This window comes from Seriola lalandi, unplaced genomic scaffold (assembly GCF_002814215.2).
Source record: "Seriola lalandi dorsalis isolate HSWRI2012SDOR001 ecotype SW California unplaced genomic scaffold, Sedor1 jcf7180002054352, whole genome shotgun sequence".
NCBI lineage: Eukaryota > Metazoa > Chordata > Actinopteri > Carangiformes > Carangidae > Seriola > Seriola lalandi.
In genome coordinates, this window is record NW_019524905.1 from 76,390 (window position 1) to 104,005 (window position 27,616).

The 27,616-nt window shown below is 40.7% G+C and overlaps 2 protein-coding genes across 3 annotated transcripts in view; one reads left to right on the plus strand and one right to left on the minus strand.

The window, feature by feature from the left end:
* Window positions 1-18,689, plus strand: part of LOC111656300 (CAP-Gly domain-containing linker protein 4) — a 68,067-nt gene extending 49,378 nt beyond the window's left edge. Inside the window, exon 17 of the mRNA XM_023407967.2 lies at window positions 14,854-18,689. Within this exon, the coding sequence (XP_023263735.1) occupies window positions 14,854-14,866 (13 nt within the window). The 3' untranslated portion in view covers window positions 14,867-18,689. The remainder of the gene's footprint in view (window positions 1-14,853) is intronic.
* The window catches only part of alk (ALK receptor tyrosine kinase), a 328,414-nt gene that overhangs the window by 3,223 nt on the left and 297,575 nt on the right, over window positions 1-27,616 (minus strand). For both annotated transcript variants that reach the window (XM_087174426.1, XM_023407962.2), the window contains exons 12-28: window positions 27,203-27,368; window positions 25,533-25,680; window positions 22,182-22,292; window positions 21,437-21,578; window positions 20,143-20,310; window positions 19,476-19,574; window positions 16,089-16,244; window positions 14,884-14,997; window positions 12,886-13,072; window positions 11,956-12,046; window positions 11,566-11,630; window positions 11,342-11,471; window positions 11,116-11,213; window positions 8,243-8,335; window positions 2,118-2,219; window positions 1,670-1,804; window positions 518-608 (exon numbers count right to left, since the gene is read on the minus strand). In XM_087174426.1, the coding sequence (XP_087030552.1) occupies window positions 518-608; window positions 1,670-1,804; window positions 2,118-2,219; window positions 8,243-8,335; window positions 11,116-11,213; window positions 11,342-11,471; window positions 11,566-11,630; window positions 11,956-12,046; window positions 12,886-13,072; window positions 14,884-14,997; window positions 16,089-16,244; window positions 19,476-19,574; window positions 20,143-20,310; window positions 21,437-21,578; window positions 22,182-22,292; window positions 25,533-25,680; window positions 27,203-27,368 (2,096 nt within the window). The remainder of the gene's footprint in view (window positions 1-517; window positions 609-1,669; window positions 1,805-2,117; window positions 2,220-8,242; window positions 8,336-11,115; window positions 11,214-11,341; window positions 11,472-11,565; window positions 11,631-11,955; window positions 12,047-12,885; window positions 13,073-14,883; window positions 14,998-16,088; window positions 16,245-19,475; window positions 19,575-20,142; window positions 20,311-21,436; window positions 21,579-22,181; window positions 22,293-25,532; window positions 25,681-27,202; window positions 27,369-27,616) is intronic.

The window sequence follows — 27,616 nt, forward strand, 5'->3', positions numbered from 1 at the left end:
GAGAAAATTCAGTTTCTTCAGTGATAATGAAAACTGTCTCTGGCAAATTTAGTCAGCTGTAGCTAATTAACATAAGTTCTGTGAGTTAACCAGAATACAAACTCAAACTTTGAGAGACTGAAGCTAACACTAGCTCAAGTAGCTACAGTGTAGCACTGTCAACTATGTCATTACATCACTATGTCTGTCACACAATGTGAGTGATTTTTTTTTAGAGATCTAATGAAAACCTAAATTTAGCAACTAAGAGTTGACTTTTTAAGAATAAAAGAACCCTAGAAAGATAAGAAGCAGCATTTTATCTGATCCTTTTGATGCAGAACAAAGTTTTGATTATTCTTGATATAAACTTATTTTGAGTTTGCACTTTAACAACCAATATAGACTTGTAGTTTAGTTTATAGCAAATAATCAGAATTTATCCTCAAGCAATAATGTAAATCACAATTTGCATTATTGCTTAGTCCTAATAACTTTTGACATGTAGTGAAGCCCACACTGTGCTCTGTGAAGTCACCTGTAGGCAGTAGTCAATTCTTTCCAGGATACTTGAGAAGTTAGGTCTGTCTTCAGGCTGGTGCTGCCAACTCTGAGTCATGATACGGTACCTAAAGACACACATGTATGTGTAGACACACACAAGCAGAGAACACTTAATGAAAACATTTTCTCCCACTCCAGGCAGAAGAAGAGAAAACAAAAAGAAAACAGCAGGTGACGAGCATAATCTCTCCTGCTGATTTAACAAATACCAGACTGAGACTCTTTGACAAAACATTCCTGTGCTTTCATCATTGATGTGTTTTGATCACATCAGGCAGAAGCAGAGTGTAACCTCCCACCAGTTTGAGTGATTGTGTTAAATGGGCGATGCAGATTATAGGAACAAATAACAGTGAAGCTAAATCCTGAGCTATGGTTTTAATTGCTGAACTGACTCCAACTATAGTTTGCTGCTTTCAGGAATCAGTGTATCCCGCTGTGAGGCTGTTTCACAACTTCAAATTAATGGAGCACCACGGGACCATGTTTATTTTTAAAGAAAAAAAAAAAAACATTTACAAGGTTGCATGCATGGCAGGCTTTAAAATGATAAAACTGCAAAGCTGTGGCCAACAGGTGTGAAGGATAAAGCCGGGAAATCATACAGAGGCTGGAATGTGTATATGAGGGAGAGAGCTAGAAAATGTGTGTGTGCATCTGTCAATATATGCTTTATCACAGAGTTCACATGAGAGGCGGTATCTTAAAGAGTGAGTGAGAAATTCAGGGTGCTTTGGAAATGTTTTTTTAGCTCCCTATCAGCTCCCCATGACTTCCTTCAAATTGGGAGGCGAACATGAAAGAAAGTGTTAGTGTGGTTTCCATACTGAAAGCACTGAGAGCAATCTCCTGTTAAATTTCTGTCGCCTTTTAGGTCCCAAACTGTTTACATGTCAATATCAGCCACAGCCTTTCATGTCTGCCTCTGCATTATCATTATTTTTTCTTTTTTTTTCTGATGCTGCCTATGTGCACATGTATAAAGTGCATGCATCATATACAACTAAGCATCTTTCCCTCTTGTTTACATTACAGAGAAGCTTAATTAGACCTCATGGGATCACATCTTTCTCATTGTCACGTGCAGCATCCGAATGCATTCAGCATGTGTGTGAGCTGCACTTACACTGGCCCAGGGCAGTTTTTAGGTGGGTCCATTCTTCCCCCGTTGGTTACAAACTCCAACACCTCTTGGTTGCTGCGACTTGGATATGGCATGTAGCCCAATGAGAAGATCTCCCACAGCAGAACCCCAAATGACCTTAGAGAGGCAGATGATGAGAGGAAAGATTAGTCACACGGAAGGAAACACAGGCCGGTTGAGACTGAGGACAATGATGTCATAAATTATAAGCATCATCAGAGCTGAAGCGGTAAAGGATGAAAGCAGAGGACGAGAATGAGATAGAGACGAGGAATTTTAAAAAAAATATATGGGAATGGATAAAAGACGGATAGAGGACTGTGAAAACACAGAGGGAGGGAGTGGGGCATGTTGGGACAGCAGACATTTGTGAAATATAGGAAGGGATATCACACTGACACAAACTTTGTCCTCTCTGAGGGATTCTCACCATGTGTCTGTTTTAGATGTGAAGATGCCCTCCATGAAGGCTTCAGGTGGCATCCACTTCACTGGCAGCATGGCACGACCACCCTTCCTGTAATAACTTGCCCTGCGCACGCACGCGCACACACACACGCACACACACACGTTATGAATAGTAAAATGCTTTTTTGACTGACCATGTTGCTGATAAAACTACATTGATTTTTGTTTTCTTGCTAAAAATAAAAAAGGGAACAACTGTTAAATGAATACCAGCATTTATAGTATGCAGCACCATCGCCATGGCAACACTTCTGCCATCCAAAGCAGAGGATAAAAAAAAAAAAAAGAGGAAAAATTCTCACATCCAGCAATTAATTCACTGTTTGTCAGCGGCTGTATCAGCACTGTGATCCAGTCGCATTTTCAGCTTCCTTACTTGTTGGTGTGAGAGACGCTCTAAGAACTCCTTATCTGTCCGAGAGGAAAGAGGGAGATGTTTCACCGGACCAAGCCCTCTATGAGTTATTTCTAATGCTCTGCATTGGTAGAGAAATTATCAGATGTGTGCTCTATCTGATTGTGGCTGCTGATAGAGGTGACTGTCTGGTTCATCTCACCCTGCTTGAGGCACACAGAGAGGACAGACATGAACTGGGTGCTGCTTTGCACTATGTCCATCATGGTGTCCACACAGAAAAATAGACACACATTAAGATTCCAGTCAAGTGGTGTCAGCTTTGTTTGGATTGGAAAAAGCATCATTTGGTGCAGTTTGCTGTTGCAGAGGTATAAATCTGTTTGCCCCAGTGAATTTGTCATAAAAACGTCACTTATTCCCTAAGCACTTATTTGTAAACGTGGCAAGAGCTTCATAATAACTAGCACTGTAATAGGCTGTCGATACAGGTCTATGATTGGAAGGTTGCCAGTTCAAATCCCTGGGCCTTTCACTAAAGTAGAAACAGTAACATTCTCTTTGTCTTTGCCTTCAAAAACTAGACAAGTAAATAAAGCACCAACTGTTCTGCTGGAGCTGCACATGGCTGCACAGGAAAGGACTGTAATTACAGTGGGCAGCTCCCAGGTGTGACTGTGAAGCAGCATGAGAAAAGAGCATTGTGCTGAGTTGTTTCCTAAACAGATAGAAGCGAAAGGAAAGAAAGAAAAAAAAGAAACACAGTGGCAAAGAATAAAACACACAATTGCAGCTTGGATTAAAAAATGGGACAACAAACAAGAAAGAACTGTATCTTGGCAGCGTGAGCTCCTCAGACACAGCATCCAAGGCCTATGGGCTTAGGCTGCACGACCCATCACATATTGTCCTGGTCTTAGGAGGATTTCAAGCTAATTTCAAGAGGTGCTGTTTCTCACCACGGGCCAAAATGTGGGAACTGCTAAAAGCCAAACCTATGAATGCAACTTAACATTATTGTAGGCTGTGGGGCTACAGATATGGATCAGGACAGGAAATAATTATCTGATTATGTAGCCTAAAATGGTAGCAGGTGATTTGGATAATGAAACCTGCTTAAACAATGTTAAACTTGAAGGTTGTTATTATCAATACCTACAAGGTCATATTTAAACTCTAACAACTGCAAAGTACTAACACTTGGGATGAATGAAATGGCCTCACAACAACAATCTAATACCACCTGTTTATTTTACACACAGGTTCTAGTGATGATAGCTGTCTCATAGCTCCAGTAGCTGCTGTAGCTGTAATGTTAAACAAGAATGAATAATCATAACTTCAAAAGCAGATCATTTAACCTACATTTCGTCAGATCAAGGACTATTGTAATGCAGACAAACTGTGCTCTGATGTTCACACATTGTCCTGTGTGTATAGAAAGCCTGTTTAACATATATAATTATTTTCTGGCTTCGAGGCTCCCTCTTATTGGCCTGAGATTTGAGAGATTGATTTGGGAGGGATAAGAGTGTGTTGGTAACTCTATATAATATATTTGACTAAAAATGTAAAATTTTAAAACTATGTTATGTTTATAAAGGCATACTAACCTAAATATCTGTTACTGAGAATCATGAAAACGTTTCAGAGCGACACAGAGCGTTGCAGTAACCTCACTCTCACACCTGCCTGAGAGGAGAGGGGGAGATGCTGCTGTCAGAAGAGCTGCTGACTCCTCTGAACAGCATGTGGATAAATTACAATATCACAGATCTGTGGATATTTCTCACTCTCCCCCCAATGGTCCGAACAACTCGCTGCTGCTCAGTGCTGCTGTTATGCTGTGCTGCTCTGTCTTGACTGTCAGTGTCCTTGTTTCACGCGGCGACGTTCTCACTTATCAATTTGTTTTTTATGGCTTTACTAGTGTCTAGTCCAGGTGTGGCGAAGCATTTTGTATGATGCTGACAAGCCCGTCGCGGTTGAGCCCCAAACCAACAGCAACAAAAAAAAAATAAAAAAATAAAAATTAAACCTCATGTCTTGTGAGGCCCCTGGTTGGTCGAAGGCCCATGCAATAAGACATACAATCTGTAGCCTCAGCTTCTTAGTTTCCCAGACAAGCCTTATGGCGTGATCGTTGCTACAGCAAAACTGTCTTTAATTCCAAGTTAAGAGACAACTGCATTTTCCACTGTATAAATTCAAGGCAAATAACCAGAACCAACACTTATCATTTGGTTGAGCTCAGAGTAATGGCTGTAGCTGTGTGTCTTCAGGGGAGCGGTGAGTAGAGATAAATGTAGATGATATGCTGTCAGATAAAAGGCTAAAGAGGCTAAAAGGGAAATATATACTTACAAAACTTTGCAGAAGTTTGCCTTGAGGATAATAATCACCGAAGCAGAAAAACAATTACTAGTTGAGTGTGTTTGCTGGACAGACTAGCTAACAACCACAGCAGGGGAGCGATACTGATCACCGCCCAATGCCTTAATCTATCACTTACAATAACACAATCAATTCAATGATGGCAATCAGTTACCTCCTCCACTTTAGACAATACAATCTGACTACAATCTGAGAATTGAGTCCTGCCACGTCTTCTCTACTGTACCTCCTCCTCACTATGTATCACTCTAATTTTCCTGTCTGGTCCAATAAAGTAAATAGTAAGGGAAGTGGATGGGTTTACATCAACAGATGCAATTAGATCAAACAGCTGTGGCAGTGGGCGCTCAGTGGCTGCTCTGCTTGTTGCTCTGTAAAACTTGGTTTCTGTGAAAAAACGTTTACAAAAAAGCAGGCTGGCGCAATCTCCTCATTTTTTTGTTGCGATATATTTACAGCGGCTGCCTTTTTTGACCTTAGCCACTGATAAAACTTTTGTACACTGCTATTCAGTCTGTTATCTGTCTATTAAAAATGCTGAAACATTTTGAAAAAATTGAGGAATGGTAGTGTAGAGCAAAGCACTGATAATCCCTTTATCGGTGGATCAACCGTTTTTTTTAGCACAGGGTTTATGGACATATTTATTACTACTGCTAACACCACCAACACAGACTGACAGCTGAGCTGCAGATCAGGAAGGCTTAAATACTGGCCCAGGAAATCTATAGTACAAATGTAGGTGTTTTATACCTGTGTTTTTGTGTGTGTAAGGGAAGCTGGAAGCTAGAACAGTATTAGAGGGAAAAAGTAAGAGACAAAGGCACAGAGAGGATTGTTTTGAATGGAGAGTAAAATAGAGGAAAATGCACCTGAGGACACAGTGTGGAGCCTAATACTTATGTCTGTTCACTGTGTTGACTATCTTTGTTTACGGTTTGTGTGTCTGCATGTGTGTGCACCAGGCTGACATTATTAAATTCAACCTAAAGTCATGCTACACACCATTGTTAATAGTTCCTATGAGAACATATAAGGCAAAACACCAATTCTTCTCTGAAAGCACTGTGAATTTCTCTTCACAGTGGCAGGTGTTTACCTGATTACTGACTGGCAGCGTTTGTTTACCGGGCTTTTTATTTACCACCACATCACTGGTGTGCCTGCATGCGTGTGAGACTACGTGAGTGAATTTGTGTGTGAGAGAGGAAGCCGTGGAATATCACGTGCAAGAGCGCCTGTGGCTCTCTTCCCAGAATATAAAAAGCTGACATTAAGCCTTGTCCTGGTCCCTGACTGTGACACCCGTCCCCTGTGATGGCCTCAAAAGAACTCCCACGTCCCTCGTCACATAGCAGGAGAGCCACATCATGAAACAGCTAAAATAACACACCAATGGCAGCATTGTGTGCAAAACAACCACCCCTCCCTCTCAACATAATAACAATGATAAAAAAATCACAGTCCCAGCACCACAGCTCCAGGCTGAGAGATAAAAACAAAATCACAGCAAGGCACCTGAAAAACTGACATCAGCAATTAAATCAAGCGCTCCTAATGCGGCTCCCCAGGGGTATTGTGCAACAGCCTTTTCCGGATGCTCTGAGAGTGACTTTGCTCTCGTGTGACTTTCCATCAGATGATTTGAAAGTGCTGCGTTCATATAGCTGAATGTTGTGACATATTTCCCCTGCTCTAATTTCTTACCAGATGAAAGGCTTGGGAGATTTCCCCGCTGGATTGTGCATTCATTTAAATTGTGTCACGTGAAATTGTGGTAGCTATATTAAAAAGCTTGAGCTAAGAATAATGAGATGCCGCTGGGGCCACAGATGAGCTGATGTAGATTAAAAGAAGGCTTCAGTACACCAGTGTGATGGAGAATAAAAACACTTTCACAGCTCAGTTTCAACATTTACCAGTTTAAAAGATCCATGATAAGTGTCACAGCCTTTACAATCACATGGGAAGAAAAACTCTTCCTCAGTACAGAGCTGGAACTTTAATTCATGTTTGTAAATCAGAAAGTTTTCAAGAGCTCCACATGCAGTAAAAAAACAGCCGTTTAAACATGTAACCTGCAGTACCAATAAATTCAATGGAATCAGTGAACTGTGCAGCGTGCTTCCGTTCAGTCTAGCCAGTTGTCTTTCTACCAAGCGATACTGAAGGGAATAAAGAGATCTAATATTGTCACTGTCACCGAGTCCAGCTTTCTCTGGACTGTGTTTATTCACTGCTCTTTAGAGAAACCGTTTGAGTTTTGCTCTTGTGTTTTGATTTGTCACATCGTGTGACTGAAAAGTGTCTGTGCCCAGATTTCACTTGGTAAATTACAGTAAATCAACAACTGGAGATAGTCTAACCCCTGCTCTCCACAGGGGCGGCTGCATAGTGCCTCATCTTTGTTTGATGGAAGCCATCAAGCTGCGCAAAGCAGATCGAGCCAGACAGGAAGTCAGACACAGGAATGGCATAGAGCATTCAGTCAATTTAAAATACCCTGTATAGACTCCCGATAAATGTCATAACTGTTGGCACCAGGCCAGACTTCAACCGGTCAGAGAATTTTCACCATTGACCCATGGTAAAAGCAGAAAAATCAAGGAAAAATGATCAAATAAGCAAAATCAATAAAACCAGCCAAACTAAACCTGGTAGAGTATGAAGCCGTGTGGAGGACCGAAAAAAACTGCATGGCACATGCGATGTCATAAGACCCTTGCCTGGTGGAATCCAGGGGTTAGTTAAGGTGAAACTGTTGACAAAACAATAGCAGTGGTTGTTTGTTCAAATTACTTCAGATGACCTATGTTGATGTTCAGAGCAAAAGCAGGAAGTAGTGTAACATCCTTACAGTGGTGCAGCACGTGGGAGAGGAAGTGAGGGGGCAGGGATGTGTGTACAAAGCATTTGACTGTTAATGGAGACTGAGGGTTTCTTTGTATCTCACACCAAAGGTCAGCATTTATTTCTTGGGACCAATCAGGTAAATGCTCGATAACCTTAATCAAGTAACATCAGTATATGGATATGTCAGGATATGACATCACTTTTGGGTATGGTTACAGGTGGACCCTTCTGACCTGACCAAAGCCACATCCAATAGTAATGCTGGCTGTTCTCAGAGGTGCAACAGACTTCATTCTTTAGACAAAGAAGGCAGTGACAGGCTGGTATTAAGTTATTCTTCAACCATTCGATGCCACATCAGATGCTCTTTTTTGGTCCTGCTTTGGACCTCATCTAGACTCAAATTCAACTGAACCTGGTCAACTGGGCCAAAGTGGTATTGCTTGCTGTCTTACATCAGTCAGTGACCTGTGTTGGAATTGTACCTGTAAATGTCTCGAGCCATCCCAAAATCTCCAATCTTGGCCACGCGGCCCGTTCCTTTGCAGGTCAGTAGACAATTCCGAGCTGCAATGTCCCTGAAAGAGGAGAAAACACACTGAATGTCAGGTCACTGCATGTACTTACTGCTTGGATTGATGTAGCTTTATTAGAACACAATAACTCATGAGCCCTGGCACTTTAAGTCTGAATGATGTGATTTTGAATATACGGGGGGTATAGTGTGTAGAAGAGGTAGATATACTGAGCACTGACATTCACACAGCCAGATTTTGTCTTAGTTTACCATAGTTTTCATATATTTGCATCTATAAGAACGTATAAACACCTTCAGAAGCTCCCCTGCTGGATCTGAAGTTCAGTGTAACTACCAAGTTGCCCTGGGCAAGCTGGCGGAGTATATAGTTTCCTACAGTGTCTTTATGACTCTGCCCACATGGCGCATCCAGAGAGAAGATAGAAGTGTTCCGTAGTATATGCATGGGGAGTGGGTTAGAAGAGAAAATTCATAAATTTCATATTTGCACTGTACTGGGTTGGTTATTCTTTGAGAAATACAGTAGTTCACTCAGCATGCTCTACTCCTGTCTGGGGAAAAGGAAATGAAGCCCACACACTGCATTCTGCTCTCCAGGCGTCTCACTTTCTTAACATCTTAAGAAGTGACGTCGTGAGCACACTGCTGCTTGTCAGACTTAGGACAAGTCAACACCAGGGCCAATAAATACCCAGGATTTAATATCAAAATAACTTCATGTGACACTGCTCAAACTAGATCATGAGACCGGGCACGGCTGCAATACAAACGACCCCACTAAGCTCTCTGAGTGTGTAGACAGCAACACATTGTTTTGATGTTTGGCCTCCACACTCCACACTGATTAAGTTGGATGTGAAATGACACAATGAGGATAAAGTGGTGGTTCAGACTGATTTAAACTGAGGGCTTTTTCAGAAAGGGACGACACTGTGCATGGTTGCCCCACTCCAATGTGCCAGAAGTGTTTGGAACTGTTCAACAATATTTTAGACCTACTTCAAATTTGATATTAAATTATTTAGTACGAAAAAAACAACAACAGCATCCATTTGCTTTTCATTTTAAGTCTAAGAAGATCTGCTTTTAACTTTGCTTGAGTCCAATTCAGACTGAGGCAGTGAAATGTGTGTCGGTAGTATTATCAAACCAGCTACAGAAAAATTTGCTTTTCAAGAAGTAGTAGTGAAACAATCAATCCATTTAAGGGCATTTCAACTATTTCAGTAAGACTGAATTATTTCGATCATAGCATGACTAAAGTTACACACAAGACTTCTGAAGATCTTTTCTGATGAGGTGCTGAAGCTAAATCCAAGCAGTCCTTGTTTAATGGCTCGGAAGAATTCATGCAAATGATTTGCTTTTGCTTGTAGGCAAAGGCGAGCCTTGAAATGCAGCAGTAGTTGTCATGGACTGCCAGCTGAGGGCTGAAGGGAAGGACACAGTGCTGTTGTACATGCAGCACAGTGGTTTGATAGCAGTTGTTGTTACAGTGTTAAGTGGCCTCATACAGTAGACCTTCTCTACAGTAAATTTTAACTGCAGCTTAAAGATCCATTTCACTGCAGCACTTAGAGAACAGTCTGTTATTAGTCTATTTTAACCACTGCGGTTACATTAAACTGACAGGCTCTTCTCAGCACAGTGCTTCTATTCAGGTGATTATAATTTCCATTGTGAGCACCAGGCCTGCTGTAAAATAAAGTCACCAAAGAGTAACATTACAGGATCCACCGGCCAAAAACAGATAAATACCACCACCGAAATAAGCACAGAAACACACAAAAGCCAGAGTAAGAAGTCTTCCGACAGCAGTAACCCTGTGATTTAACCACAGCTCATCTACCAACCCGGTAATCCCTGAGAAAAAGCTGAATTTTCAGAGTAGCTGTTACTTCTCCACCATACCTCATTCACCTGCCCTTTACTCAACCCTGAGTAAACACACCTCCATAAAAATTGAAATTAGTCTCAAGGACAGTGTTAGGGTGAATTTTAATACAGATTTGAAGGCAGGAAGGAAGGGTGAGAAAGAGGAAGAAAGAGGAGAAGGGAGCTCACAAGCTTCTGAAGAAGACTCAGCCATTAGTTGGATTGATGGGGCTTTACTGTGCCACGCTAGGGCAAATAAGGTTTAATAGGTATTGGGTTAGAAGTCAAAGACAGACATGAAGGTAGGGGGATGTGCTTTAATTGTTTTGATGTGATTGTAGGAGCAAGTTTGACCTTTTCCAAATCTGGTATGTGCTTGACTTTCCTCATGGACATCCAGGAATGAGCTCTTTGAGAGACAGGTTCAAGAAAATGCTTTAAATTTCTTTAGTCACATCCTCAGGTTCACCAACTGCTGTGAGTATGGATATGCAGGGGGCATTCTGTTGACTTGTGCCTTGCATACAGACCGTAAAAAGGCAAGCCGGCTACCCCATCTGGCTGCTCTGATGCTAAACTCATCACTTGTCCTTTCTGCTATCATCGAAAGGCAAAAGGCATGCAGAGTCCATATGTTACGCTTGGACGGAGGCAGTCACCCCATAATTCTGAGAAGAAGTCAGGAGGTGAATGTGGGTAAATCTGTGTTTGTTGAGTTTGTATATTTTCTGTTGCATATTTACATTCTTATGTATGCATATCCATATGTGCTGTATATTGTTCACATCATTTATATTATTATACAGCGTTGGTGTTTGTTTTTCTCTCTTCCAATCTGTTTAGGTAGGAGGACTACAGGGCCATCGAATACAATACATCCTTTCATAATCATGTGCTGTATTTATGTATGACAGCAGTCTGTTGTTTTTTCATATGGTGACGTACCTGTGTATAAATTGGTTCTCCTCCAGATACTGGCAGCCCTTAGCGATGTCTCTGGCCACGTTGAGAAGGTCCACCATGGTCAGGCTGGATGGGTGCTCCTGATCCAAGAGATAAAAGACACAGAAACACTCAGGATTGTATATTAGCTGAGAAGTGGCAAACCACTTATAAAAACCTGAATAAAAAAGCCTGTAAAACCAAAGTGCAATAGAGCAGTATGTCTCACCAGTCGGGGTCTGGTCTCCCTCAGGAAAGTCTTGAGGTCTCCTCCTGTCATCAGCTCCAGCAGGATGAACCTGGGCATGGCCTGCAGACTCACTCCTATACAACGCACAATGTTCTGGTGGCTAAACTTACTGCAGGGACAGAAACACAGCAGGGAAATGTGTATCAAAGATGGCTTTGATGGCACAGTATGAAATATGAAATAATCGTCTGAGTGTCTCTTACCTGATGATTAGAGCCTCCATGAGGAAGTCCAGTTCATCTTGCTCTGAGCAAACCTCAGGAAGGGTCTATTGTAAAAAGAAACAAAATCTCAGTGCAATGAATGGCTATGAAGTTATATATAGATTAGTTATTTTCAATTGTATGTAGTGCTTAACGAAAGAGGTGATTCTGTATTGGTGCAAGAAAGTCTAATGGTGCAAAATATAACTGTGACTGCTAATGTTGAACTACAGTGTATATATAACTATACTGAGAAAAAGCATTCTTATTACAAAATTGGATGATGTGTAATTAGTTTAGAAGCCCCTCAGGATCTGATTTGATTGAATCAAGTTTGACCTTTGAAAAACAGGTAAAAGTTATTGTTTCAGCGACTGGGTAAGAACTTACCTTAACTGCCACTTGCAGTGGACTTGGTTCACCTGGTATCCCCACAGCTAGCCCTTCATACACTTCACCAAAAGCACCGTGACCCAGACCCCTGGAGAAACACAAACAGATCTATTATTTATAATTACATTTATATTTTAGGTATTAAGCCGAGACTGTCACACAGAGACTTAAACAAGATCAATTATAAATCTGAGATTTCCAGACTGAAGACACTGGAAACAACTAGCAATAAGAGCTGTGCTAAATCGCCTGAATATACCTGTGTCCAAAGAATGATGACCTATGGAGCTAAATACTGCGTAAAGAGATGAGAACTATGAAGAAAATCAACACGTTATTTCTTTCAAACAGCTTGGCAGAGAAGCTAGTCAGTATTTTAAATTAGTTGTTCACCAGCTTTTCAGTCCACAAAGGCGAATAACTCTCTGTGTGGCATCCTGTGTCAGATGTGAAAGTTCAGAATGGTGAGCGCTTTAACACCAGCAGTTTCATTTGATTCAAGACTTGCATCGCTCTAGATGCAGGAAAATATTCATGGGTCCACAAGAAAAAGAACGTATCACAAAGACTAAGAACCGGAATGATAAACTGGTGAATTATAAACACATGAAAGATACATCAAAAATTGAAAGGAGCCCTGCTAATAATAATCCGCTGCTCGGATCACTGCAGTACACCCATACACTCTGAGACTTTACATTTATAACATTAATATTTCAGGCTTTACTTTAGACTGCTACCTCTCCTACTATACCATATTCATGAATCCACCCTGTTTAAATAATTTGTACATATAGATTTTTATTACAATTACAGAGAAATAGTACAGAGGACTGTCATTTGTCATGTTTGCTCAGGTCATCACAGATGTAGACGGGTTTGTTAAAATCAACACTGCCACAGTTTGTTCAATCTTAAATCTTTTACCTGGTGAGGGAGATGTTGCGTCGCGGCACTTCCTTCAGGTCATTGACCGATGCCGTCTTGCCGGCAAAGCAGTAGTTGGGGTTGTAGTCAGTCATGATGGTGGAGGCCCGCAGCTTACTAAGCTTGCAGTCTGGACTCTGCAGCTCCAGTTGTATAGACTGCAGCTCTGTGTGTTTACGCCTATACACTGGTGAGATGGAAATGAAAGAAGTTTCATTCCACTACTGAAATATCTACAGTTTAGAAAACAAACACAACCATGAACTCATCTCCTTGTAGAAAATTATTGCTAACAGCCAAAGCACACAAAGTCGAAAGCTTTTATAGTTATTATTTCTCTAAAGACCTTTTGTTTGTACAAAAGCACTTTTTATGAAATTGAATTCCTGTGCGATTGTGAAATATTGATTGCTCTCTGTCTGATAACAGATCTGCCTCTCTAAAATATTCAGATATATCACATCTCAGAATAATACCCACAAAACAAACATGCAATCACATGTACAATGCATAATCTAACACGGTAACAAAGCAACAAAACCAAGACAAGTCACACTTTCCTCCTTCATGTTTCAAAAAAAGCACTTTATGTAGAATAACCCACAGTATGAAAACAGACCTTTTTCTTTTTCCCTCTCCTGCACACACACACGCACACACACACACACTGTAAGGCTAGAAGCCTTGACCTGGGCTGTGAACGCATTAGACATCAGGAGAATTATTTGTGTGTATTTATGTGTGTATGCTTATGTGTGTCTAGGTGAGTTATTTATTTACCAAGTGCTGTCTAATGTACGAGTGCTGTCAGCCACAGGCTAAGCAGCCATCCATCATCAGTGCGTTTCATTCATCACTGAGGTAGTCCCACACATCCTCTGCTCCTGCCTCATCTACCAATGTGTGTGCAAGAGTGTAGGTTGGAGTGGGGGTGGGACGTGTGCGTCGGTCTGCATGTGTGAGAGTGAGCGTGGGTGTGTGTGGAGGAGATGATGACTCAATTAGTGCATATGTCTGGCTGCAGTAGCCTGAAAGCAGACAGATGTCTATGAGGCTCACTTCCCATTCTGATAACAACCTGGTAAAGGGTCATCTGAGAGGGACCAGGCCAGACACGGAAGAACTGTGTTTGTGTGTGTGAGGAAAAGAGAGAACATGTGTGTATTGTGCAAACGGAGGACTCATGTAATGTGAACCTCTCAGACATTTAATTGCACTGCAGAGCTCTTTATGGTCAGTCAAGATCTACTTCAACTCTCCCACTTTCTCCTTGTTCATTTTAGTCGTTATCCTGACATCGTGTCATATTGTATATATAAATTTATATATTGTTTGTTCTTCTAAACCATTAATGTTAAATAGCAGAACATTGTCTCTGACTGAAATCACTCCGTATTTACTATATAGTGCACTGTACTTACCCTGATATTATATGATAGTTTTATTATATACAATAATTTTATCATATATGCACCATATAGTGCCCAGTATAATTCCAACTATGGATCGAAATGTAGTGTCCATCGTAAGTTCACTAACTTTCTGCAAACAATCCCATAATGCAATGCATCACATTTCATAGATGTGAGAATTACCATTGTGTGACACCACACCTGTCAGGGATGATTGACAATGACTGATAATGACAGCTAGAAGGGTAAAAAGGACAATTAGCTTTCTAATCGGAGGCACACACTCCCGTCAAACATCCTACTGGTGTAAATTCTTAAGATTGAATAAGAATAAGATTCTTGGGTAATGAAGTATCACAAAAGTACCTCTACTATAGCTTTGCAGTGTTTTCACTTGAAAGATTGAAATATAATAAACATGAATTGACTTGTGAAATGAAATACCTGACAATTTGTGGCATTATTCTGTATAATAAAAAATGAAATATATCTGCTGTGGAAAACATTTTACTATCAATACCATTATTAATAACCACATTGTGTCTTAATGCCATAGAGCTACTGACTGATATGTGACAATACTCACTTATCATGACTCCGGACACAGCCAGCAGCAGGGCAGCGATGAGGGCCGAGGTGCCAACAGACAGGCCCAGCGCCAGGTGGGAGAGAGACGGCTGGGGAGGCAGCAGGAACACCTCTGACAAGGGGAAACAACAGCGTTGCACAGTTGTTATCTTCCCCAGAGGAGTATTAACATTCACTTCGCCACTCTGATCCCAACTTAATTAATGATGTGAAAGCGATGACACAACAGAGCTTAGGAGCAGTGACGGCTAGTGCATGTCAATTCTTTTTCAGTGGCGAGGGGTGATCTCATTTCACTTCTGTAAGCTGAAGAACAAATCTGAACACCAAGTGAGATCATATTGAGATTGTGACCTTTTATGACCCAGCATCATAGAATTATCTACTGCTTGTCATTACTGAGAACAGATTTGTAAATCATAGGGCAAGGAGACACTCTAGGTCATTAAGATATTATTGAGATGGTAATAGCTCTGTTATTTGCTTCAAATTATAAAGTGACATTCCGCCATATTAATTCATTTCAGATCTACATTCATACATTCATTATTCATGTGAGATTACAAATCATAATTAAAGAGGCAATTATAGGTCCACAGGAGGTTTGTCTACATTCCTTTGTTACAGTGTAACTCAAGAAGAAGATACAGCACTTGTGTGAAAGCAGATTTTTATTCAAGGTTGACAATGTCTAATGTGCAGAACGAACTGCATGAACTTTCAGCCCATTATGAAGTGACTCTAAATCTATTGTCAATGTCACTACATGAGTATCCAGGTGAAACCTTTTATCCTAAACCCCTGACATGATAAGATAAAGAGCTTTTATCTGACTGCAGCACAGAGATCAAGTCACAGAACAGGACCCATCACTTAGAAAACACAGGCTAATAGTGCTATAGGTGTATTCATTTTCATTAACAGGTTAGCTTATCCTAGGGATTGATAATAATTATTATGAATGATTAAGGCACTATAGAACAACGTTTCCTCAGATAAAGATTCAATAAAGTACAGAGCCTCCCAGGCTTAATTACTTTTGTAGATTAATTCATTATCTATTCACAGAGTCATAGTCTTTTACAGGTACAATTACATTCAGCTTAACTCATTCCTACGACTGAATTAATTCAACATATTTGTGTGGAACAAGGAGAAATAGACTATGGTTCACTTTTCATACTATAATACTATATGTGAGACCTGTAGCGTTGATGCAGGACACTCCATCTGGTGCCAGGATGAGGTAATCATCACAGAAGCAGACGATACTGTCCTTGGTCTCGTGGCATTCACCGCTCTCACAGTGGCTGCAGTTCTGCACCGGACTGATGAGCACCTCACCGTCCCCCTCCATAGCTTTAGGCACATACAGCACATATAGCGCGCGCAAACACAAACACACACACGCACGCACACCGAAACACACACACACACACACACACACACACACACACACACACACACACACACACACACTCAGAATGTCAAGCAGTAAAATGAGCAAAAAGTTCATTAACGCTACAATTTCATTTACTAGAGGTGATCCCTAACTAAAGAATGCATGAGGGGTTTTTATTCTCCCCAACATTATCACCCAGCATCCAGTCTACATAGTTACACAATATACTATACTACATAATACTAACAATAATAAGAAATCTCTCTCCTTGTGGTTTCTCATTCAACAATTGCCTCCATATTCAGAGGTCTGGAATTAGGAACAGTGAAAACAAAACTGCAGATGAGTCTGAGTATCAGGCTTATTCAAGACAAGTATATGTTCAATAAATGTAATTAAATTGAGGTTTGTTGCCAAATGAATGGGTGTGTTTAAAAACTGGTTTACAGCGCAGTGAAAAACATACTGAGCTTTATATTTATGGAAAATGCGGTGATTGACTGCTCTTCAGTTTTTCTGTTATATCACATGAAAACTCAAAGTATTCAGGTATTTGGTGCTGCTGTGGTCTGACAGTCTGAGCTCAACACGGCATACGTGTTCTGTTCATGGTCAACAGGTTTATTGCCGCAGTGTAACTGTTCACAGCACACTTGTCTTTGGCTGTTTCATCTCCAGCATGATTCAATTTCACGAACAGAACTACCCTGCAAGTACAAACTATATGAGATGAAATAAGCCAGTGCTGGTCATCATTTGAGCATCACATGAGCTTGCACATTTTCATTGCAGCCTCATCTTTCCATAAACTATCTGCCGTGTTCTTTGGCTGGAACAAAATCTCTAGACTCCCTGTTATCCGTGACACAACTGCTCATACTGTCATAACTTGATAATACATTTTGGAACATCCTTTACTTTTATTTAGACTTAAAATAAATCAATTAATTTAATAGTAAATCACAGCAAGTGGGAACAAATCAGTCTAACATGAATTAGTTATGGGCTTTCCGTAAAAGCTTGTCCTGTTTAGTAAGCAAAGCAAATGCCCTCATCTGCAGAATCTATTTTCTCCCATCATTCTGTTATCAGCTCTATAAGTACAAATACATAAATCTAACCGAGAAACACTTGAAAGGTTTCGAAAGAAGACTACAAATGTCTTGAGAACAGATGGTGACTCTATACTAATGTGTTGGTGGTACTCTGTATTCTGTGTCTCTACATGCATGTTACTCCTCTACTGGGGTGAAGAAGGTGACGATTGCTTTTCTTATGAATTTTACAAATATTTCTGGGACATTCTGTCTGCACTCTTTGCTTTTGTTTAATCATATAATTATATTTGCCAAGAAACAACTTCTCATCTATCAAAGCTAAACAAGAACAGGCTGTACAGATGAGTCATTTCCCGACCGATAAGCATGTTGAATAATTTCCTTAGATCCTTGCCATGCACATATAAAACTACATTTTCTCTTTTCACACAGGTGGATCAAATGAGATTCACTGAAGCTCTCCTGTCCTGTAATAACATGCATGTTTCTCCAGTGCCAACGAGCATATAGTGATGGCAATGTGACTGGATGACTGTGCAGGCCTATCTGTATTATTCGACTGGTTTTGAAACAGCCTGTATCCGGTGGATTAGGGTACTGTATTGCAAACCGGTTGCCTCTGTCAACATTAATGAAATGATTTTTTATCCTGTTTTAGGTCTTTCAGTACACACAGCAGGGTTGTCCGGTATTTCCTGCTGTTTTTTTTTAGCTCGACAACCTGCCTATGCAGTTCAAGCTGGGACGGAAATTACTGGTGTAGCCATTTGTGATTATAACTTCAAACCACAAATGCCCTTAAACCTGACCTTTACAATGATGATATTCTTTAAAGTTATCAAATCACAGATATTACATCCTGATATTTCATTCTCAGTGTTATGATAATGATTCAGGCCTTTTGGTAAACGCTGGTAATAAATCATGCCTCTCTCCCAAATTTCTCCAAAAATGCTTTCAAGAAATGAACAGTTTATTATGCAGGAATATAAAACCTTGAATCATAAAACCTTAAACCGGTGAACAGATAGATGTAGACTGTATATGATGTGGAGAGATGTCTATCTTTATTATCTGTGGACACTGCAGGTATTTGGGAACTGTTGCTGGACAGAGAACATCTGTTTATGACCTGGCAAGCGCTATGATTGTATCCTGTATTGCTGTCAGATCCCTTTAGCTGTTAAACTTCCTGTTTTATATTTTATGTTTTGAACTTTATTTACTTTTACTGTAAATAACTTTGTAACTTCATTTTGAAAGGTGCTATAAACACGGTCAATGGAGAGGAATGAGGATAATGTGTAATTTAATAAACAAAACATTTTGTGCAGATTGAAAAAACAGATTTCTCTTATTTACAGCTGAAATTCATTCTGAAATCTTTCTCTCTTAGAGGAAATGAAGTAAAGTTGATGAGAAATTGAGGCTTGTGGCTGTTGAAAGCCCTGCCTCACTAGACAGCATCATCCCTATTAAAGCTCAATGGGAGAGAGATATGGGTGCGTACTTTACTACGGCCCAATGGAAGACAATTTTAAAAAGCACTCTTAATTTCTATTTTCCATTTTCATTTTTTTCTCTTTCTCTACAGATGATGTATGGCTGGTTTATAGGTTTAACACTACAGCTGAAATTTCAGGCTGTGGTTTTAGCACCTGTCAAGTTCAAATGTACAAGGAGAGTAGATAAATTTACTGATCAGTTCCTTCTCTCTATCTGGAGGCATGTTAATCAATATAAATAATCTGTTCCATAGTCTTTGGCTAGAATGAAAGACTTCAGTCTCTGGACCTCCATGGAACAACTGTCTATATCTGTAGTACATTTTAACAAAATCCTTTTTTGAGTAAAGCAACTTTGTGCTGTACAAATCCTTATTAGTTTTTTGGCTTGTAAAAAGCTTGTAGAAAGCAAAGCAGATGCAGCACAACAAAAACTAATCTAAAATGTCAATTGGAAAAACAGTTTTTCTCATCATCATTCTGCGAAGTACAAACATATTAACTCTCACCTAGAAACAATACAAAGTTATCAAATGTTGAATTCAAATATGTTGACTGCAGATGTTCGACTGCAGAATGGTTTGTCTGTATCTTTTCAACACGGCCTAGAATCCTGTCACATTACCTTTCAGAGGATAGAGGAAGGGCTCTCCCTCTGGACCCAGGAAAGACGTGCCATCATCACCATCATGTTTGGGGTTGTTATCTATGGAGGTGTTACCCCCTGAAACAAGGAGGGCAACATAAACACAATTATCAGTAAAAAAACCTCAGCATCATAGTTTCACCAATTAACACATGGTGTATTCAAAGGGAATTCTGCTGTAATCCCAGTCAAACTTACTCCGATTGTCCACCCATTTTTTTTTCTTTCATCCTTGTACTTACCAATGCTTTCTAATGTAGAGTAACAGTTATTTGCTATGCTTTCCACCCTATTTGCATTAGTGTTATTTATATTTCTTATAATTTGATTTTCTTCATGCCTTCTGTGTATGAACCATTGCTGTAATGACCCAGTTTTCTACAGAGGATCATTGAAGTTTATCTTGCATAACAAACACAACTAAGTGTTTATGCGAAGTGCACAGTGATACACAGTGTCATAATCTAATACTGACTTACAGTGATCGGTCAACCTGATCCTTTATCCGTATAAACTCTGTCACTCTGTCACATTCAGTGTAAAACTCATGTGGCACTGTTAGATGTACAGTTGGGTCCTACAGCCCAAGACAAATGATTTATTAAACTTTTTTCTCAGAAAAACCTTGGAAATCTTTTGGACTAACCTCTGTAGCCTCCGCCGCCACCTCCAGACATACAGCCGCCCCCGCCGCCCCCAAAGCCGCCACGGGTTTGCCAGAACTTTTGACAGGCCTGCCCACCCTGGCCCCCCAGCACCAGTGGTCTGCCGCCCTGACTGACAGGTACACTATCGTTCCAACCTCCACCTCCACCTGTCACCAAACACACATTTGATATGATGTGAAGTAATGTGTTGTGTTGTGAATCACAGTGTGTGTGATAGAGGCAAAGGAAGAGAAAGAGAGTTCCTAAGTGGGTCAAAGCAGCGAAAAAAATGCTAAACTGCAGAAATACATGTGGCATGTCTATGGGCACACACACACGCACGCACGCACGCACGCACGCACACAAAGTATCACGTATATTCACATAAACATGCACAACAATCCCCTATTAGTGATAACAACACGGGTTAGAGCAGAGACCACAAAAACATAAAAATCCCTTCAAAGAGACCTGGTAACACAAGATTAAAGTTGTAGCTAATAAAGTTAAAACTAATCCTTCACATATTTCCCAACACCAGCCAATTTAATTTTCCCCTTTTGTTTTCCTCCTTCTCTTCTGAAGCCTGAGAGATACAAATAATTAAAAAACAAAAAAATTAAAAAACAAAAAAAAGAGATGCTGAATATTTAATTCACGAGTTTCCTCAAAAGTAAACGTTGGGCTTTGTGAAGACGTGAAAAATCAATATCTTGTTTTCTGGGATGCTCGTCAACTCTAAGTACATGAGTAATGGAACCTGCAGTGTGCATGGATACAACACTACACTTAGTTCTACCCAGTGAAGTCCCCGACATGAATTATCATGAGTAGGGCAACACGGTTTTGCTTTTGTCAAAACACAAACTCACACACATAGAGGTGAAATATCTATGAAACTTGTATGTTAACAGAAGCAAAAACCTTCAGGGTGAATGGATATGTTTACAAGTACAGGTAGATATGCAAATGAACACTTCCACTCCAGGCTATCTGTAAACCTGGCTTATTATTGCAGTTGCATGCAGAGGGAATAGAAAACACATGGCATTTCTCATCCTAAAGCTGGAAAAGATAAGACATACACATTATAGCACTGCAATGGGTTATTAGTCATCTACTCTCATCCATTATGGTGACAATGTCTCATACACATTTAATACACTATAAGTGTGTATAAGATACACTGTATTCTTCCTGTAAAAATCTCTCTCACTAACATATAACTGCTGTCACAAACTGTATTTCCCTTCACATGCACAGAGCCACACATCAAAGCTGTGCGTAGCGTACCTGCTGCGTTTGACTTCCCATTGTGTCCAGGTTGGCTGGGTTCATAGTCCATCTGCTCCAGCTGGGGTTCTGATTGGCTGCTGTAGCCTCGGCCTCCTCCCCCAGCAGCAATGATGAGGGGCATGTACACTCCTTTCTCCACCTGAGTCATCATTTTTACAGACATATTTACATAGAGGCTTCTGCTCAAAGGAAAAACTACATTTAGGAAATGCACTTATTTGCTTTCTAGCTGAGAAACAGCTGTCCTGACTTTGTTCATATGTTAAAAACATTCTACTGCTAAAGCTCACAAATCACGTTATGTCCTCTTTATTTAATCCACACAAGTTGCTAAGAAAACCAGTTGTCAGGTAACCAGTGGAGATTCCAGAAACCCAAGGAGTAGTCCAACACATAACCCCTCTGAAACACTTTTATGCAACATAACATGTTAATTAGTGAGCTTCAGCTCTGGTGCTAGTTGGAATCTGTGACCCTCAGACAGATCCTAGCTAACTGTTCATGTTAAGATATGCTAACCAGCTGCTGGTTGTAGCCTGACTCTTGGCAAGAAAGCAAATAAGCATATTGCTTGTGTGTGTGTGTGTGTGTGTGTGTGTGTGTGTGTGTGTGTGTGTGTGTGTGTGTGTGTGTGTGTGAGACACATGTTTTTCACTGGAATATCATATGAATCCCTATAAATCCCTACACAGTCCTGCATAAAAACATCTCCCGGACTGTAATTCCCTCAGCAACTTCTTACCTTGAATACATATGTAGCACCGCCACCTCCTCCTCCGCCCCCTTTCACTTGGGTTTTGTTCACCATTGGGCTGCTCTGTTCCAGGCAGATCTTATTCAGTACAGCGTTGGACTGCAAGGAGAGAGAGAAATGTCAGTTCACCAAAGAATTGCTTTCACTGATGTCTGTCAGTCCCAGCTGCTGTGAGTCCAAGGTTTTAGCAGAACAATGGTGCGCAAATACCAAGCAGAAACTTCAATATGCAAACAGGAACTGGAAAGCAAAGTCCACTGTTCCCTTTATGAGATAATTCTATTGTGGTCTGTGACACTGCTGCTGAGCAGCTTCCTGTTCATGAGAGTTGGATTAATGTTACTGAATGAATATGACATGTCAGGAGTTGATTTTATGCTGTTTCAAATAAATTCATACTGTATATACAGTATAGTTAATTATGTTGCAGATGTGACCAATGGCCTTTTTATTGCATACCAATAACAATGGTCATCTGTGTTATCATTGCTGCAGGTTAAATGAGTTGAAAATAATGCATTGCATTTTAGAGGGGTATGAATCTGTGTAAAAACTACCCTAACATGATTCCATTGGCATTATGCTTTAAGTTGATTTATGTTGTTAACCAATAACCAGTGTCAGCCAGCTTGTAATTGTTCCACTCTGGCTCCCAGAAATACATCCTCTATTAAAATGGAACTGGACATTATGTTGGCAAATGATGTGAGTATGGGGACTTTGCCATAGCTGAGGTTTTGTGAATTGATGTGCCTGCCTTGTGTGTGCTATCCTGCTGAACCGCCTGGAGCCAGTCCTACTCCGAGAGCGAGAGGGCATGAGTTTCCTCCTCTCACTCTGTCTGAACCTCACACGAACACACTCACAGTCACTCATCGCTCTCTTCGACTCCCACATCTGTCTGAACCTGGAACTGGGAGGGAGGAGGGGGCGGGACTTTAGTGACTGTGATTGACAGGTGGAGGGGGTAAAATGCAGTGCATTCAAATGTTATGGGAGAGTCTTCCTCACTGTCTCTCTCTCCCTCTCAGCCTGTTCTGTCACGGCAGCTCTTCACTTTAAAGTTGAGTTCGTGTCTGAGAGAGACAGAGACGAGGTGTGTGTGTGTGTGTGTGTGTGTGTGTGTGTGTGTTGGGTATGTGTGTGTGCGTTGGGTATGTGTGTGTGCACACTAGAAAGAGAAAGACAGGCACGGAAAGAGTGAGTATCAGTCAGGACAAGGGGGGTATCATTTCCCTCACCAGGGGGAAGGCTACTTGTGAAAAATACTGTTCTACAGTACAAATCACTTTCAGAGTGACCCTTTGGAGAGAGTCCCTGCCTCTCACTGTCAGAACAGACGGAAAAGAGAGGAACCTTAAACGACTTCAGTCTCAGTTTGGAACAGCCCACTCCCTCTCTGCTGTACTGAGCACTTCAAGACACACTGTGTTAAAACCTAATCACTAGATGACAGTGGTGAGGACCTCAGCCAGCAAAGCTTCATGTTCTGCCTCTTGAAAACAAACCCAGATACCTGATATCCCGCTATAACCATCCACGATACAAAAAGGGCCGCTACATCAGCTTCTTATAATTCATGTTGGAAAACCATTAATCTAAACGTTTACATTTCATATGAAGGCTTTTTCTTTAAATGTTTTCATTTTCAATGTGACTTTTTCCTGACATTTGTACTTCTATGCTGTCACTCTTCTTCTTCAGTATAAGAGCAGTGTGTATCAAGATGGCTAGTGTTAGAAGAAACATCGGAGAGAGTCATGTTTGAGCCTCAGTCAGACCCAGACTAAGATGAGGAGTCTGTGGAGACCAGAACCAGAACCAGAGACTAGCAGACAGATCAGAACTGTTTATGCTGTTTGTTAGCTTGTAACCGTCAGTGGCTGACACAATGTTAGTAGTTGTGTTAATGCAGACTCTCGCTCACCCCACTGACAACTGTCTCTACACCTATTGGTTTGGATTGGTTCCTTAGGTTTGTGATCTATGAAAGCCTGGCTGCCTGAATCTGTTTTTGAGGCAGTGATTCGTTCACTGCAGTTTCATGATGGAAATATGGCGTTGACTGCTTTTTTTGCTCATGATATGTTTTGTATCATATAAGAAACGCCATATGGACATGCCCACAAGGTTAAAAACATGATTTTCATTGGAGGGGGTCTTTAAGATGAGTGCTCTAACCAGTTAATTCCTTAAACTGAACATTAATAAGACCGATATATTGTGTAGAGGATACTTTTATGTTGACTTACTGTAGCTGTCTTTGTGTAACACATGGCCTCCATTTCTTAGAGCAGTTTTATGATGTTTTTCCCATTAATATGGAAATGTGTTGTTACTTTATACATGAATATAACTATAAACAAGGGCACAGAAACCTTACCTTACACAGCATGTATCATAAAGACATAAAAACGCCTATACAGCCCACAGATGAACTGTGTGAACTCTACAGAAAGTCATATATTTTACTGTATGTGTTTTGTGAAACATTTAAGACTCTGTTGGTCATTTCCTCAGTGACTGTTGTTTGACAAGTGTCAAACTTCAGCAACTACATTCTCCCCCAGTTTCAGGGGAGGGACAGGCCTAAATTTTAGAACATCTAAATAGCGTATGATGGATGGTTTCACTGGCGACTGGAGGGATTGTGAGGGTTTTAGTCTCAGTGTTGTGAACTGTGAGAGGAAGCATGCTGCGCTGCTGCCAGTGAAGAAACTCCAGAGCATAATGGATGACAGCCACCCCTGGCAAAAGAACACAAGTAAGCTTAAGAATGACAACGGGGAGATCTCTGCAAGCGTCGATTGCAGATTTAACAGTTGTTGGTGGCCAAAAACAAAGATACAACTTAAAGCACGGGTAGTGGGTCAGGTCTGGGGACCCCTCAGGGTCCATGAGGAGGATTGCCAGGGCCCCTGAAAGTTATCCTGTTTGTATAATGCTTAAGAATGTTGAGTCTCACTGTAAATCTCCCTTCCACTACTATCTGGTTGTACAGTGTGGACAAGCAAAAAATTAAATCTAATTTATCAAGCAACTTTAAACTTCCTACATTGGCATTGTTTGGAATAAACAAACACATGGGGGGTAGTGAAGTTATACCCATTTGTGGGTCCATAAAAAAGAAAAATTGGATTATTTAAGAAATGTGAATCATTTATAGCTATTTTACAATAGACCTGTAAATTGAATGTATAATTATTCATTTTTCTTGTAGTATCTTGCTTTAGGAGAAACTGTAAACTACTGTATAGGTTCTCATACGCCACTGAACATCTGTTTACTAACTCATAGATAGTTGACTCATTGAATCACATTGAATTAAAAAACACTCACATTGGGGCATGCGTCTTCTCCTTGCTGTCCCACCAGGATGTAAAGCAGCTCTCCTCTCCTCAGCAGGAAGTCTCCGGTGATGTAGACGCCATGTGACCTGCTCATGGCCAATACACTACGACCGCCAGCGGCACCGTAGGCTGTGATCCTGATTTTAACACATGAAAACAAAAACAACTCACAAATAAAAAAAATAATAATTACTGAGATAATTATTCTAATGACAGAGGAAATGGAAGGCTGGTTGATTCCATTTAGTTTTAAAAGGATTTTATGGGTTTAACTCTTTCACCCAACAATAATGATGCTTTCATTGTATGTTCTGGGTTGTACTGTACTTACTGAACTTGAGGCTGATAAACAGTCGTATTCCCCCAGTGATTTCATGAGTGTGCAACATTAAATAACTACCAATGTTAATTTGGAAACACTGAAACACACTTTCACCATGAGTGTTTTTAATCAACCATTTGATCTAGCATGGCACACTATAAAAACATACGTAAACAAAACTAGACTGCATAAACTACAGTGCATGAGCACACAAACAGACATACAAATACACACCTTTGTAGCAGAAGACACTAATTTCAAATGCTCCAGTTTTCTTGCCAAGAAAAAAACAACAGCTTGATTGGTTTTTGGGAGTGCTTCGATATTTCTTATCCCTGGTGGTTGAGCTTGGTGGGGAGAGAAAGAACGTTGCCCGGTGCTCAGTAGCTACCTCAGCTGTTTGCCTAATGACTTTTGGGAGATGCAGAGCGCATATGCATCTCTGTGGCCGTCTGTCAGCTTCGTTTACAGGCTCTGCCAGCTAAACCAGGCTGAATCATCACATTTTTGGAGATTGTGTGGAGACAGAAGGTGTTTTTCTAAAACTCCAGGACATGTGTTATGACAGTGAGGTCCACGTTGTTGTTTGCTAGGTATTTTAAGACTCAAGGCTTTTGGCTGAGCTTAGCGGTGTGTGTGTAGAACTGCGTGCCTGTTTGTTTCCGTGTGGTTGTGGGAGGTGAGCAGCTTTCAGGGGCATCTCTGTTTGAAGAGTCCAAGTCAAATCCAAGTTAAACGCCTCATGTTGTCATGAATGCCCACAGGAGGAATATTGATCCTGCACGAGGTAGTGGATATTACAGCATTAATCTTGGGGCAGTACACAGTTTGAGGTCAAGGTGCTGTGGCTGATTGTTAAGGTATTTTGAAGTCGTAAAGGCCACCAACTTGAATATGGAGGTGGGTAGTTTTTGGATTTTGGAGTCAGGTGTGGAGTGAATCATACTATTTAGCTGCCATTACTCCAGTCTCTGCTCCCTTCTGCAAGAATCTGATAGTGATATTTCTCTGTTTGCTTGTGGAAGATTGATGTGCTGCTGATGCACAGAGGAGAGGAGGTGGGTGTGAGGAAGAGTCTGCATTGCTGCGAAAAAGACTGTGTGAGTTGCACAGAGTGCTAATGCCTAAAAATGAGAGATGTGTACTGTACACTGTATGTGTTGAATGCTCATGAGTCAAAGTATATGTACCCAATGATTGGCCTTGCAACACAATGAGATCCTTCATAAAGAGATAAATTGTCAAAGAGTGGGTGTTGAGTAAAAAATTTGCTCTACAAATAATGGTGAGGTCTGATGTTTATGTGCTCAGGGGCTGTACTCTGGCATCAGTCGTACCTGTAGGTGCCAGTTTCCAGGATGCGCCACATTTGAATGCCTTTGAAGGGGCCTCGGGTGCCTACTGTCACGTTGACGTTGCTGTTCCTGTAGGAGTTGAGGCACTGAGTGGGAGTTGGGCCTTCAGGGCCCACTGCCCCACAGGTATGAAAAATCCATTTTTTGGCTGCACATGAAGAAAAAGAAAAAACAACATTTAGCACTTCACAGAACACACACAGCCGCAGACACACTCTGCATTCAGTCTCACATTCATTTAAACAAACTTAAAGATGACAGAGAGGCTGAAATTCAATGCACACCACAGACTCATTACAGTTCTATTTGTCTCACATTCATTCCACTTCACATTCCCCACTGCTCCGCTTTCATGTCAATAAAACCCAAATATAGAGATATGAAACAAATTATTAC